This window comes from Colias eurytheme, chromosome 26 (assembly GCF_061535395.1).
Source record: "Colias eurytheme isolate Ceu_HAF_F1 chromosome 26, ilColEury1 Martin Lab GWU primary, whole genome shotgun sequence".
NCBI classification, from domain to species: domain Eukaryota; kingdom Metazoa; phylum Arthropoda; class Insecta; order Lepidoptera; family Pieridae; genus Colias; species Colias eurytheme.
The window spans coordinates 9,719,656-9,734,179 of NC_143005.1; the positions used below are offsets into that span (position 1 = coordinate 9,719,656).

The following is a 14,524-nucleotide window of genomic DNA, read 5'->3' on the forward strand; positions in this document are numbered from 1 at the left end:
TATAGTACATACACGCACACATTTTTTCCTCGATAAATGTTCTATCTGACACTGTAAAAAATTTTCAAATAGGACACGTAGTTCTTGAGATTAGCGCGTTCAACAATTATAACAAATAAACTCTTTAGCTTTATAATATTTTTGTGTCTGGATCTTGTCCAGAGGCTCTAGAGAGTGCTCTAAGTTTATTGTTTTTTTTCATCATAACGAGAGCGAAGCTGCCAGCGAGATTTTTTATGAATATGGAAAGTAAGAGTTATGTACATATTTTAACATAAATAAATTAAAGAACAGAAATGCAAAAATATCATTTATTTACATAGGTGGTACAGCGAATACATTGAATCAAATCAGCTCTCATACACAACACTTATTATATACATAAAAAAGCCTTAATTATAAAATAACATGTTCAACACCAATAAACACATCTAACTATAATTTTGGTGTTTACTTAATTAGTCTGAGTCTCTACTGTCTGTGCTACTGTATTTGAATTTATTTTACCCTTGGTTAATGATTGATTTTATTATAAAACTAGCTTCCGCCCGCGACTCCGTCCGCGCATTTGTGTTCATTTGAAAGATTTAGATATGATGTAGTAACTAAGTAGTGAAACGTTTTGTTTGTAGTGTAAAAAAATTATAGGCATTACTGCCTATAATTTTTTTTTGGCTTATAAAATTTTTTTTATTGTTTCTAGTAGATATAAAATAATGCAATTCTTTTTGTTTGATGTTGAATAGAAAAAAAAAATATTTTTCAGAGAGAATACAATTACTACAAAGTACAAACGTTAAAAATGACTGATAAATGGTCCAAGATGTATGTATTGGAAAAAAAATCATTTATAGTTATATAGCAAAAATTTTTTGCTGTCTTCTTTCTGAATTTTTTCTGTTCATTCAAGATTAAAAATGACTGATAAATGGTTCAAGAGGTTCGTAGTGGAAAAATATTTGTATGTATAAGGAATAAAAATGCACTACAATCAACTACAAAGAAACTATGGGAAAAAAATGTTATTTGCAATTTCGGGGGACGACTTTTTTGCGAAATATTTCATGCCCTAGAATCTGATTATAGCCGGAAATGCTGATTTCAGAAGTACGAAAAAAATATGACTTATTAAGTTTTAAGTAATTATATTTATATATTATTATTTGCCACTTCATAATTGGTTTCTTGATTGAAAAACATTTTTCGTATAGTTTTCGCACTATAAAGGTTTTTTTACACGCCGTTTTTGGAATTCATGGTCGAAGCATTAATATATTTCAATAAACCGATTAATTTACTAGTTCTTGGCTGCAAAAATACACAAATTTACATTAAAAAACAATCCACTTATACGCATATTTTTGTAGTTTTCGAAATAGTTCCGTGTGATTTTTGTTTTAAATGCGTGGTATTTTTTATTTTGTTTGTGTCTACATTAGTAAGTGTATAATATTTAAGAATTACAATAAAATTTTAGTAAACATGTGTATTTTTTTAACAACGAATTATGTATTTAAAATTGCTCTAAATATGGCTTCCAAATGAACTCGCGCCACAGTAGTACAATATACATTATCGTAATACCGTGCTCGCGCTCAGTAACGGCCGGTACTACCTATATTACTTGCTCTGTGGCATGTCTGTGGCCGGTACGCGTTGAACGGGAGTAACCCTCTTAAGTCTGTTGCTAAGTTCACATAGCTTTGGCACTGATGTTTCTTTCTGAATGTTAGAAAATTAATTTATTAAATTTAACTTAGATATTACACAATAATAATTCATCTGTTGTTTACAGACAAAGGTCAACAATGTCTAGATTTTAATATAAAAAATTACAATCTACTTATTCTGTTTATGGATACAATACAAAGTTAACATCTAACATATCCTGCACCCAATTCATTTACAACTTGTATCACACAACCAACATTAGCATAATACTAGATATTTTACGGCAATCTCTTATATTATAACATTTTCTAAAATTCCAACAGTTTAACAATCTCCCAGAAAAACGATTGACACTATCTCCACACATTTCCACCATCACCACACTTGTCCACTACCCCACACTACACCACTATCACAGTTCCTGGGCGCCAGTAACTGCGCGACACATCCTAGCGAGCATTGCTGCGAGCTGCAGCGGCGAGCCGAGCCCGTCGGCCGCGCGCAAGTGCGTGAGCCCGACCTCGCGGATCAGCGCCAGCCGCACCTCCTCGCTCGCGTCCAGCGTCTTGCTCACGCGGAACGTGTTGCTCACTATGTCCTCCGCCGCGTACCCCAGCTTCACCAGCTTCGCTATCACCTGTGGAGTGATACATTTGCATTTAGTTAATGTTTATGTATGGTGAAAGGAGGCACAACACAGATAATTACAAAATGTTTACTATACACAAACTAAAAAAAAACAATATTTTATTTAGTAAAAAAATGTTGTGTGGTTTTATGAAACCACGGTAAAAGTGAAACTGTTCGAACGGTTCCGAACACTGCTTTGTGTAGCGCATGTCGCGTGACGGTCGGCTGCCGAGTAGATATACCTACTCGGCAGCCGCGATACACGCGACATGCGCTACACAGACCAAAAAGTTTGAGACGATGTAATAAAAGTTTCACTTTAAAAAAAATCATTCAGAGGTCAGAAACTTGTTATGTCATAAAAATCCTAATGCTAATTAATATGGGGAACTATATTTTCTATCACCAAAATTTATATTTGTCATCAAGTTGCATCACCTATTATATAGATCTATCACCACGAAATATTTTCGTTCTCAGATAAACAAAAATTGTTCCCAGGTATGAATTATCAAATTAATGTTAATATAATATGTGTAAAATAAGAGATCGATAACCAATAAAATTATATTGCATTACATGAATATAATCTTCGTTCTTATAATAACAGTTTTGTTACTTAAATAATAGCTCTGTGCTCAGAATGGTAGATCTGTCACCAAATAAATCGAATAACGATCCTGACTGCGACTCCTTTTTATTTGATATTTTGTCACCAATACAGTAGTAACATTTTATTTCATTCAGATATTAAATTAATAGTATTCGTTACCAATTTAAAACATCAATTTATAATTTTAATGAAAAAATGATCAAAGGGGCGGAGACAAATTGGCGCGACAAGCTTCAGTGGTTATTATTTTTAAGAATAAATATTGATTATTTTAACTTTAATTAAGTGTTTTATCTACTATTCTGCTAGCCATAAGCCAGCTATTTTAAACCAGTGCTGATTGTTCAGTGGTAATTATTTTAAACAGTAAATATTGATTATTTTGACTTTAATTGTTTTATTTACTACTCTGCTAAAAATTTTATTTAAATATAATTTATACTACCTACCAGTGGAAATTTAGAACCTTGGGAGTCTAGTTAAGTAGCAGAATCTGTTGGTTGAAACGATGATGACAACCCTAATTTTTTATTTGAACTTAATGCAATTTTCTAGTAACATAATACTTATTAGGACACACCTATTATAATACATACAAAAACATTTATTTGGTACTAGACCTTATATCTCAGGATTTTAGGTGATTTATTGTGGAACTGATTTTGCATTGTTTGGTGAGTACATTTTGGTGACAGATCTACTATTTTGAGGACAAACCCTATTATTTAAGAAACACAAAACTAATTAAATTGGTGATAGCTTAAAATTTAAATGATACCCATTAATATGTATTAAAAATGCAAAGTTTGTGAGGATGGACATATGAATGTTTGTTTCTCATTGACAAAAAATTCTAGACAGATTTAGATGCAAATTTACAGTAGTAGTATATACATTAGAAAACACATGAGCTGTAGAAATATTTGATTATACTCGAGGTTTATAATTAAGTGTTGTGAAAAACCTTAAAATAAATCCAATTATTCCACATTAACATTACCTTATAAGCTCCATGTATATCTCCTTTGATACAAGACTCCAGCATTCCTCTGACCAGCATGGGGTGGGGCTCGTCACAAACTTTGAACACATTGTCAGGGCTGATGTGGCCGAAGCCTTGTGCGGTGGACTGCAGGTTGTTAAGCGCTGAGCGCAGGTCACCCTGGGCTGTGAACACTACTGCATTCACTCCTTCTTCTGTATAAGACAAATCTTCCTTCTTGCACACCTCTATAACCTGTAATACAAAGTTGTGAAATAATATAATCATTTAATTAGCAAATAATTATTCATACATTCACAATAATATAAACTTTAATATTTGTACATACAGATTAAACACCCTAAAACATAGTTTTTACATTTAATTTAAATTTTTATTTTTATGACAATAAATTGCTAATTCATTTACGAAATAAAGTGCATGTGATAACATAATTAATTAAGTAATTTTTTATCTAGCTACTACTTAATAGAGTTCCAGAATTAACTGCTTATCAGATTCTGGAAAGATTCTTAAAAGATTCAATACTTTAATCAACAAACAAATTATTTAAAATCAGACTTAAAACAAACCTTAGCTAATATCTGTGCATCAGTAAGTCTAGAATATCTGAGCACAGCACAGCGGGACTGGATAGGCTCAATGATCTTCTCACTGTTGTTAGCCGCCAGAGCAAACCTTGTGGTGCTCGAGTACAGCTCCATAGTCCTGCGGAGAGCTTGCTGGGCTCCGTCCGTCATGCTGTCTGCTTCATCCAGGATAACAATCTTATGCCTGCCTGCCGGTAGTGTCACCTTAAAACACGAAAAACATGCATTTAACCATTCATTGACTTTATGCTTATTAAAAAAGATTTTTTACTTCATAACATACCTTTTGTTGCGCAAACATTTTAATTTTATTACGGACGACATCTATTCCACGATCGTTTGAGGCATTGAGTTCCAAAACTGCATCTTTAAACGAGGAACCGAGAAGAGCTCGAGCCAAACACAAAATAGTGGTTGTTTTTCCGACACCCGGTGGGCCAGCGATTATGATGTTAGGTGCATTGCCAGCTTTTGCAAACACAGCTAATCGAGATACGGTGTCTTCGTTTCCAACTATGTCAGTAAATGTTTGTGGACGATACTTCTCTATCCACGGTAAATGTGCTGTCTTACTGGACGTCGTCGAAGGTTTTGGAGGCGCAGGTCCTGCTTCGTCCACTTCCATAATAGTAACATCATCATCACTCATTTTGCAATAAATTTGATAAATAAACTTTTACCTAACTTATTTAATTGAGATTTCTCATTTCCTGCTGAAAGAATTCAAAAAGTTCAAAAACAGTTAATGACATTTAGAATCCCGCGCCTGCTATAAAAATTTATAACTGTCAACCACAGTCCACACCTCTGACAAATGACAGCAAATGACATTATGAATTGACATATTTATTTGTTTACGAACGATATGTGTTTTTTGTTTACGAAATAAGATATGTGAAAAATAAATTTGTTGCGCAAAATTCAGTTAAGTGTCGTCTTGAAGTAATAACACATTGTTATGATCTGTTTGATGCGAGGGCAAAAATGCGACCAAAAGACTCCCTCTCAAATTTGTCCATAAATGATAAAAATTAAAATGTACTTTTTGAGTTTGACGACTGACGTCATCCGTCATTGTTGATTGTATGTTGTTATAGTTGTATAATAATTGTAAACATGTTTAATGTTTCATTGTGTTGATTAATATTTTTAAATTATTTTAATGCTAAACTCCTATAATATTTCCATCTTTTAGTTTTATTCTATTCTATTGCAACGATCAAATTCAAAGGTTAAGCTATATGACGAAGCTGAATATTATTCCTATACTACTTTTTTGATTGATGAATCATCACTCATTATATACAATTAAATATTAACTTTATTATCCATCATCAGGTAAGACCTTTTTAATATTAATGTCACATCAACCAAACAGTTGAAAATAATTATATTTTTGAACACTACGAAAAGAACAAGCAGCTTACTAGACCTATAGACATGACGTTTTCATTTGAATGTATTAGAAGCAAGTAGAATGGAGTGGCTGTTCGGACACCGCATGACGCCCGAGGAGATGCTGCGCAAGAACCAGCGCGCGCTGAACAAGGCCATGCGCGACCTCGACCGCGAGCGCCTCAAGATGGAGCAGCAGGAGAAGAAGGTCATTGCCGACATCAAGAAACTGGCCAAGGACGGACAGATGGTATAATTAACTGTTTCTTGTGGCACTTTCAGACAAAATAGGAACTTATTGAAGGAAAATTATACAAATGTCTATTGTGGCGTGTGTAAATAATATAATATTTTGCATGAAACATAAAAATAAATCTTATTCATAATTCCTTCTTTTACTTAACTCTATTTTGTTGGTGTTTTCCTTTCATTCCAGTGACTTTAAGGATTGATATAATATAATACATTTTTGTAAAATTTATAAACCCAAAGCACTAATTGCAGGATGCTGTGAAAATAATGGCCAAGGACCTGGTTCGCACGCGTCGCTATGTGCGCAAGTTCATGATAATGAAGGCCAACATCCAGGCGGTGTCGCTCAAGATCCAAACGCTCAAGTCTCAGAGCAGCATGGCGCAGGCGATGCGCGGCGTCACGCGCGCCATGGCCTCCATGAACCGCCAGCTCAATGTGCCGCAGATACAGAAGATATTGCAGGTTTGTTTTAGCTTTCTTGTTATTTGTTAGTTAAACAAATATTTAGGAAATATAAGAGTTAAGATAATAGAATTTAGAAATTGTGTTTACGGCCGATTTTTCAATGCTCGGTTAAAACTTATCCGTCCAATAAAGTATTACACGATAATATTAAAATGTCAAGTAAACTGTCAAAGATGGGCAATTAGAATACCTTTTTAAAATGATAATTTCATACATTATTCTACGAATAAGTTTTAACCAAGGATTGAAAAATCAGCCCTTACAAGAACACTCATCAGGCAAATATTTCTACTAATTCAATAAGATAAATGAAAACTTGTTTTTTAGGAATTTGAGAAACAATCAGAAATAATGGACATGAAGGAGGAGATGATGAATGACTCAATTGATGAAGCAATGGAGGGTGATGATGATGAAGAGGAAAGGTATATTGTGCTTCATTTTCTATCTTTTTAATCAATTAATTTTGTTTGACTTATTGTTGGGAGTCAGTATTGCAACAAATAACACCTTTAATATCCATTTATAGTTAATTTACTTAAAATGGAAAAGCAATAGACCTTCTTAATTTATCTTCTCTTATCAAATTATCTATTTCTACAGTGATGCTGTTGTATCTCAAATTCTGGATGAGTTGGGATTGCAGCTCACCGACACACTGTCAGGTCTGCCTCAAGCCACTGGATCTCTTGCTGTCTCAGGTAAATAATAGTAATATACTGGCATTTCTCCGCAACTCGACGTCAAGCGCCTATTTTGCGTGAAAAATAAAATAAAATGCTGTCTTAGGTAATTTAAAAGAGAAAATAATAAATAGACTAATATTTCACATTTGTCCAACCAGAACATTAATATCTATGATCGAAACTGTAATTTCTTTAGTTAGAAATATTTCTAAGCGATTGTGCGAATGTATAATAGTTAAATCATTATGTGTATAGAAACTCGTTACAACAATGCATTGTGTTGGTTGCAGCGAAAACGCCAGCGAGTCCGACGGCGGCGACGGCCAACGGCGCGCCGCTCAGCGACGCGGACGCCGAGCTGCAGGCGCGCCTCGACAACCTGCGCCGCGAGTGAACCGTCCCGCGTACCCGTACTCACACACACGCATACGCATACACCATATGCGGACATATACACGTGAGCCACCGCTTACGGATGTTCCCCCCCCCTCCCACACACACACACACACACACACACACACACACACGCGCGCGCGCAATGCCGAATGCGCATGCACCTACACCTACACAGTCCCCGCCACATACACACCTGATGACACAGGTCCATGGTACACACCTCTCTCGCAATCTATTGCCTGTTGAGTAAAAAATAATATGATAATCAAAAGGATGAATGAATGAATAAAATAAACATACTCCCATTTGTTCCCTCACAGTGATTGTGCGATCTGTTAAGACATACAATATATTTATGCTTTGCTAATAATATAATAAATAAATATATAATGCTTAACATCACTGTAGAAATTGCTCAAGCAAAAACAACATCGCAATCTATTGAGTGAACAAGCCTATGTAATATGTACCTACCTAACATCTTTGTAAATCTACATTCTGCAAATAAAGAAATTTGAATTTTGAATTTGAAGTAAAACAATAATTTTTGTCAAGAATCTAACTTCTGACAGTATGAGCGAGCGCCCACGAGCAACTTTGTCTCCGCAACAATTTTGTCTCCGCAACTATTTTGTCTCTCCAGCCATGGGCTAGTATGAAAGTGCGCGTACGTAGCGACGCAACTCCCGGGAGACTTTTTTGTCCGCGGGTTCGGAGACAAGCCCGCGACGCAACTGTCGCCCTATCTATTGGTTTCAATGCAAGTGCGCGCACGGCGACAAAAATGTTGCCTGTCGACGGCCGCCGGCCAGTTGCCGCGTAACCGGCGTAGCGATAATACGTATTTATGTCAACGTATTTATTCTCGTACACTGTAGTTTTAACCGACTTCAAAAAAAAGGAGGAGGTTATCAATTCGGCCGGTATATTTTTTGTATGTATGTATACCAATTACTCCAAGGTTTCTGAACCGGTTTACGTGATTCTTTTTTTTTTTTTGATGCGGAATGGTGTGGAATTGGTCCCATAAATTTTATTCGGATAAGCCCAGTAGTTTTAATTTTATGAGCATTTTTGTCTGGTCTCGATGACTTAATTGAAAGTAACTTTGATTCATTTCCAGGTAACCGATTGAGCTGAAATTTTCTATACTTATGTAAATTGGATAACGATGAAACATTATTATGACATAGAGCTGATTTGATGATGGAGTCGGAAGGTGGTCATAGGAACTTAGTAATATATTGACTCAACTTTATCGAGTTTGGGCTCATTTGATTCGTGTTGAAAAATACACTAAAAAGTATTAAATAAAAACTAATTTACTTTTTACAATTACGATTACATATCTATACTAATATTATAAAGAGGAAAGGTTTGTAGGTATGTATGGTTTTCAGTTTTCACGCATAAACTACTGAACCGATTACAATGAAATTTAGCACACATATAGAGAGTAACTTGGATTAACACATAGGATAGGTTTTATCCCGGAAATCTCACGGGAATGGGAACTATGCGGGACAAGAGCACAGACCACAACCGTCTCTTCTAAAACCATGTTGATAAATGAAGAAAATTTTAAAGAAAAAGTTGCGTTGCTGTCGCTTTCGTGAGCGCATCGTTCAAAACTTTGCGAGGAGACAGCGACAGAGACAAAATAGTTGCCGGGCAACTAAGTTGCTCGTGGGCGCTCGCTCTATCAATTTAAATAAATATATGAGATTGTACCACAGATTAATACAACCTGTCACTGTACAATAATAATTGATACAATATGATTACAATAAAGTAAACTTTTACCCACACTATTATGTAATGATATATTTTAACTGGCCACTGAGAGTCCGCCGAAAGGACAAGTGGTCATGTTGTTTTACTGATATTTTCTGCGTTGAGCTTATGTAATCTTACATTTGTAATATTATGTACGAATAATGATAAAAAATTATTACTTTGTTAAGTTTGTAAATACTTATAAAATATATAACATTTTTAAGTATATTGGTTTTTATTTTCTTCCTTATCAATTAAAAGAAAATTTAAACCTCCAGAAGTATTGGTTAATAACAATAAAACACGACGATATATTTATTATTTTATATTGTACATAATAACATCGATATAAAACCAAAAACATAGTAGGTACAGCCCGTACATAGTATTAAATAAATACTTAAAAATAATATTTTCTACAATAAATCGAAGTGGTCTAAGCTACGCTCGTCGACTTAATTATAATAATATAATAAAGATACCGCATTTACACATTCGTACGAATAAGGAAAACGCCTGTGTAAATAGTGCACTCGCTATTCGTCTTGCACCTCGGGTATAGACTCTGGAGCAAATAAAAGAGCACATAAATCAGCGAACATGAACTTACAACTACTTACGAATGTGTGAACTACCAGTTCGCGACGACATTCGTACACGAATATTCCGTGTGACGAACGAATGGAAACACGAATGTGTAAATGCGCTGTAAGACACTGCCACCGGGAAGTGTGTCACGTGCTATGAAGATATATTATGTAAGAAATAATGTTCTTGAATACTTACATTTACAAGTTGTATGATTGTATTTCAAATGTAATTTCTCTTTAAATGAAATTTATAAGTTAAAAGAATAATGGGAAACGAGGAAACTAAAAATTTTGAAAGTACATAGTAGGTACAATACAAAATTAATCCCAAAATAAGGATCTCATGCATAACCACACAAATGTTACGATATTAAAAATAACCGTGGAACATTACAAATTACAGCATTTATAAATGGCAAATGCTGGGAAGACGTGTTTGTCACCAAAATCTAAGGGTCCATCAAGTCCCCACAATCTTTTTAAGCGTTTGCTTTGTTTTCAGCGAAAGATGATCTTTTAAAGATTTCCATAGCACGTAATTTTAATCGATAGTCTAATAAAACTGAAATAACCGTTTACGTTAGTCAAGTATTAGTTATCATATAGTAAATAATATTATCACAAAATCGATTAATAGCAAACCTTGTCAATAAGATATGTATTACTTGCCTGGCTCTAACTCTACAAGTTTACTAAAATATATAAGTAGACCAATGTATTGTTAAGTGCAGAGATTTAAGTATAGATATTATATACTGTATATAATGATTAATGACTAATTAATATTGTATTACATATTATATAAGAAGCTTATAAACTCCGCGGAATACAGTATAGTAGACCGTATATTTATAATGTGTCATCGCATAGGTACATTAAAAAGATCTGATGATGGTTGGAGCGAGTATTCTCTAACCAACAACATATAAATAATTTAAACGCTTATCAAAACATTACAAAATAATCCCCAACAAACGGACCACTAAAAATGATTATATTACTTATTACCTATAGTGAGATGAGTTATAGAAGAGTTATATCACTTAGCTGTGTTTCTACCCTCTTTTGTGTTGTTTTTTAAAAGTCCGTGTTTTATTTTAAATTCCTAAAAAAAATGTAGTTAGGAGTCTGCTAGCCACATTAAAATTTTGTTACATTAAAATGTATATATCATACTTATATGTAATATGCCACCGGAAGATAACAAGATCCGCAAGTTATATATATAATAACTATATATACTCGTGTGCGTAAAATACATACACAAAAGTCGAAAATATAAAATACTTTCGATTCCAAAGAGATTTGATTCTTTAACACGTTCACTGCGGGTCACCCACAATCGGCCTGGTGCTGTGCCAAATCACTGTGCGCGCGGAAAAAACAGGTCTTTCTCGCTTGTGCGGAACAGGTTTTCTGGGCATTTTTACGAGCATGATAGAGATAAATATAGTTTTCGAATTGTGACAAGAAATGTAGTAATATAGGCAGTTTACTTACGCGACAGGTCGTTTTCGACCTCCGCCGCACAGGACTTTAAAAATGTTACCTCACTGCGGGAGCGGGCCTGTTTCGGTGGGTGACCGGTAGCGACCTGTTGCCGCACTGTGCAGATGCGTACGCGTTGAGCCGCCAGTAGTGTTGTGCAGTCAAAAGAAGGACGCGCGCTCATCGACTTCAAAATGGCGCATCGTAAAAAAAATAACGCTAGAAAATGTAAGTAATAGTGATACTGAAGACGATTACGAAGATACTAAACGAATTAAATACAGGAAAATATTTAAAAAGCAAGAACCAAAGCCATCCACCAGCAAAATCACAATTTTAGAAAATAAAATAATCCGCCCAGCAAATTATAAACGCCAAAGTATTCTCGGCGACGACATAAGTGACGAAGAAATTTTCCCTAAAAGAAAAAAATATGACTACCCTGATTCTAGAAATGATATTTACATCAGTCCGAGTGGAACAAAACTTCGTCATATTATGTCAGGACCATGATAACTCGGTTACGAATAATATCGTGGTAAGAACACATTAAATAGTTAAAGTTAATTATATAAAAAGAATTGTATTTAATTTTGTTTTTAATTACCTACTATGTTTGGCTTAGTGCTTATAAGATTTAAATATAATTAAAAACTCGATATTTTATTTTCTTTCACTATCCCATCACTATAAAAATTACACTTTGGTGCGGGATCAGGCCTTGTCGGCCTGACAATTTCGATTGCTAATTTCTCAATTTCTGTTTAGAGAATCCAGGGGCGGGATCAATGTATAGACAAGTGATTCATCAAGATTTCAAAACTGTAAAAAAATCATAGATACTTTATGGGTTGGCTAAGATAATAGAGCTTTAATACTTCTCAGAGCTGTCGTGTCTAACGGCCGAAATTAATATTCAATCCAATCTAATATCTGCAGATTTTCGATCGAAAATGTGATCCGGATTTTAAGTTAAGTGTGCCAATAAACAATCCGTGGATCGAAATTGCAATCTCAAAAACCAATCTATCTGTGGGAGGACGGATCACAGATTACAGATAGACCTCTGTTCGAAAATGGCAGTTTGAGCGTGTCAATAACATATCTCTCGCGTTTGACGTTTCGATCGATCGGTGTAAACAATCTTTAATCTTGATCTTAGACTTTCCTCAGATTCTAGGGTTGAATCTGTAGATTTTATTCGTAAAACGTAATGGATTTGGCAATATTCTCGAGTTCTAGTGATAGTGACAGTGATATGGAAGTCCTAGCTCAATTATCAGACTGGGATACAGATACCGACAATGATGCTGGTGAACAGTCACGTCGTGCTTCTGTGCGAAGAATGAAAAGGGTGAACTACATGCAGAGTCTGGATGATGCAGAGTTTACCTTTAGGTTTAGGTTATCGAAATCAGCAGTAAACTCTCTGTTGACAGAAATTATGCCTGCTGTGCGTGTAAAATCTTCAAGGTGGGTTAAAAATAATCATATCTTATAAACTGCATTAATCGTATACCTACTTAAATTTAACAATATCTATTCCAGAAATCATGGAGTCTCACCACTGCATCAACTGCTGCTGACCTTAAGGTTTTATGCATTAGGCACAATGCTGATTTCTGTGTCTGACTTTGTGGGAGTATCAAAGTCAACAGCAGGCAGAATAGTCCGGGATATTTCATATGCAATAGCCCACTTATATGATAAATACATTTTTGTGCACCAAAGAAGTGCAGAAAAATTTTATGATATTGCAGAGTTTCCCAGAGTTCTTGGAGCTATTGATTGCACTCACATACGTATACAGTCACCATGTATGTAATTATAATTTTACTGCATTTTGTTTAATCATTGCTTGTAAATTTCTTGTCTACTAATATAAAAATTTTCAGGTTTATTAATAGGTGAGGAATTTAGAAATCGGAAAGGTTACTTTTCATTAAACATTCAAGGAGTCTGTGATGCAGATTTGAGACTGATGAATGTGGTTGCTCGCTGGCCGGGTTCCACCCATGATGCAACAATTTTCAATAATTCCATTCTCAGAGGTTGTGTATTATGGTTTACTAGAAATTTTGTTAATGATTAATGAATAATTTAAATTTAATTCAACATTCTTACAGCTCAGTGTGATGCAGGGCAGTATGATGGCCGCTGGTTACTTGGAGATAGTGCCTATCCAAATCGAAGTTATCTACTCACACCACTGTTGAACCCTAGTTCTGAAGCTGAACACAGGTACAACGAAGCACACATTAGGACCAGAAATACAATTGAAAGGTAATATTCCATGTAATTCTAACCCCCTTATTCATAAACATTCAATATCAGTGAAATAGTTATATTCTGTTTTGTCTTTGTTTATCAACAGTTATTTGATAGTTGAAGGAAAGAGACAAAACAGTTAATCGCTATTCCGGCACTTTTGAACATTTATGAATAAGGTGGTAAATATATTATTTAAATTTATTCATATTATGTTGTTTTTTGCCTGACTGAGCAATTCCAAGGAGTGTTTGTGTTTATCTGTTTGTTACACACTTTCAACCTTAATAATAATTAGTATTATTTGGTTTAAACCAAAACATTCTAGGACGTTCGGAGTGTGGAAAAGAAGATTTCCTGTTGTGGCTCTCACACTGCGGGTTTCATTGCCCATTGCCCAGTCAATAGTTATTGCCACTGCAGTGCTTCATAATATTTGTAGAAGTAACAGTATTGAAGAAGTTCCTCCTGAGGTTGACTTGGACATTCCTACAAATAGTACCAATGAAGAAAATAATACAAATATGGAAGCCCAAGATGTACAAACAAGAGCAGATCTTATAAATAATTATTTTGTGTTAGGATAAGTTTAGTTAGGATAAAGGCATTATTTTGTGATTGTTATTTATTGTCCATTGTTTGTAATAATTATTATGTAGTAGATACACAAGTTATATTCAGTTCCAATTATTGATTAC

The 14,524-nt window shown here is 34.6% G+C and overlaps 2 protein-coding genes across 3 annotated transcripts; one reads left to right on the forward strand and one right to left on the reverse strand.

Annotated features, from left to right (window-relative positions):
• Window positions 1-571: 571 nt before the first annotated feature.
• Window positions 572-5,294, reverse strand: RfC4 (replication factor C subunit RfC4). Its single transcript, XM_090116629.1, has 4 exons — window positions 4,791-5,294; window positions 4,490-4,711; window positions 3,915-4,151; window positions 572-2,308 (listed from the first exon to the last, which is right to left on the reverse strand). The coding sequence occupies exons 1-4, from the start codon at window positions 5,154-5,156 to the stop codon at window positions 2,084-2,086; spliced, it is 1,050 nt and encodes a 349-aa protein (XP_089972755.1). The 5' UTR covers window positions 5,157-5,294; the 3' UTR covers window positions 572-2,083.
• Window positions 5,295-5,573: 279 nt separating this feature from the next.
• Vps2 (vacuolar protein sorting 2) lies at window positions 5,574-8,273 on the forward strand. 2 transcript variants are annotated; one of them, XM_090116631.1, is made up of 6 exons: window positions 5,574-5,845; window positions 5,977-6,152; window positions 6,407-6,619; window positions 6,950-7,047; window positions 7,226-7,323; window positions 7,599-8,273. In XM_090116631.1, the coding sequence occupies exons 2-6, from the start codon at window positions 5,985-5,987 to the stop codon at window positions 7,700-7,702; spliced, it is 681 nt and encodes a 226-aa protein (XP_089972757.1). In that variant the 5' UTR covers window positions 5,574-5,845; window positions 5,977-5,984; the 3' UTR covers window positions 7,703-8,273. The 2 variants fall into 2 exon arrangements, with proteins under 2 accessions (XP_089972757.1, XP_089972756.1); XM_090116630.1 differs by having other exon boundaries at window positions 5,575-5,845; window positions 5,974-6,152.
• The last annotated feature ends 6,251 nt before the right edge of the window (window positions 8,274-14,524 follow it).

Bases quoted from the DNA above. Each gene is read 5' to 3' on its own strand.
- Vps2 (XM_090116631.1), top strand. From the start codon at position 5,985: ATGGAGTGGCTGTTCGGACACCGCATGACGCCCGAGGAGATGCTGCGC. The intron at 6,620-6,949 runs GTTTGTTTTAGC...CTTGTTTTTTAG, and splicing joins AGATACAGAAGATATTGCAG to GAATTTGAGAAACAATCAGA. The intron at 7,048-7,225 runs GTATATTGTGCT...CTATTTCTACAG, and splicing joins GATGATGATGAAGAGGAAAG to TGATGCTGTTGTATCTCAAA.
- RfC4 (XM_090116629.1), bottom strand. From the start codon at position 5,156: ATGAGTGATGATGATGTTACTATTATGGAAGTGGACGAAGCAGGACCT. The intron at 4,152-4,489 runs GTTTGTTTTAAG...TTTGTATTACAG, and splicing joins ATGCACAGATATTAGCTAAG to GTTATAGAGGTGTGCAAGAA. The intron at 2,309-3,914 runs GTAATGTTAATG...ATCACTCCACAG, and splicing joins ATATACATGGAGCTTATAAG to GTGATAGCGAAGCTGGTGAA.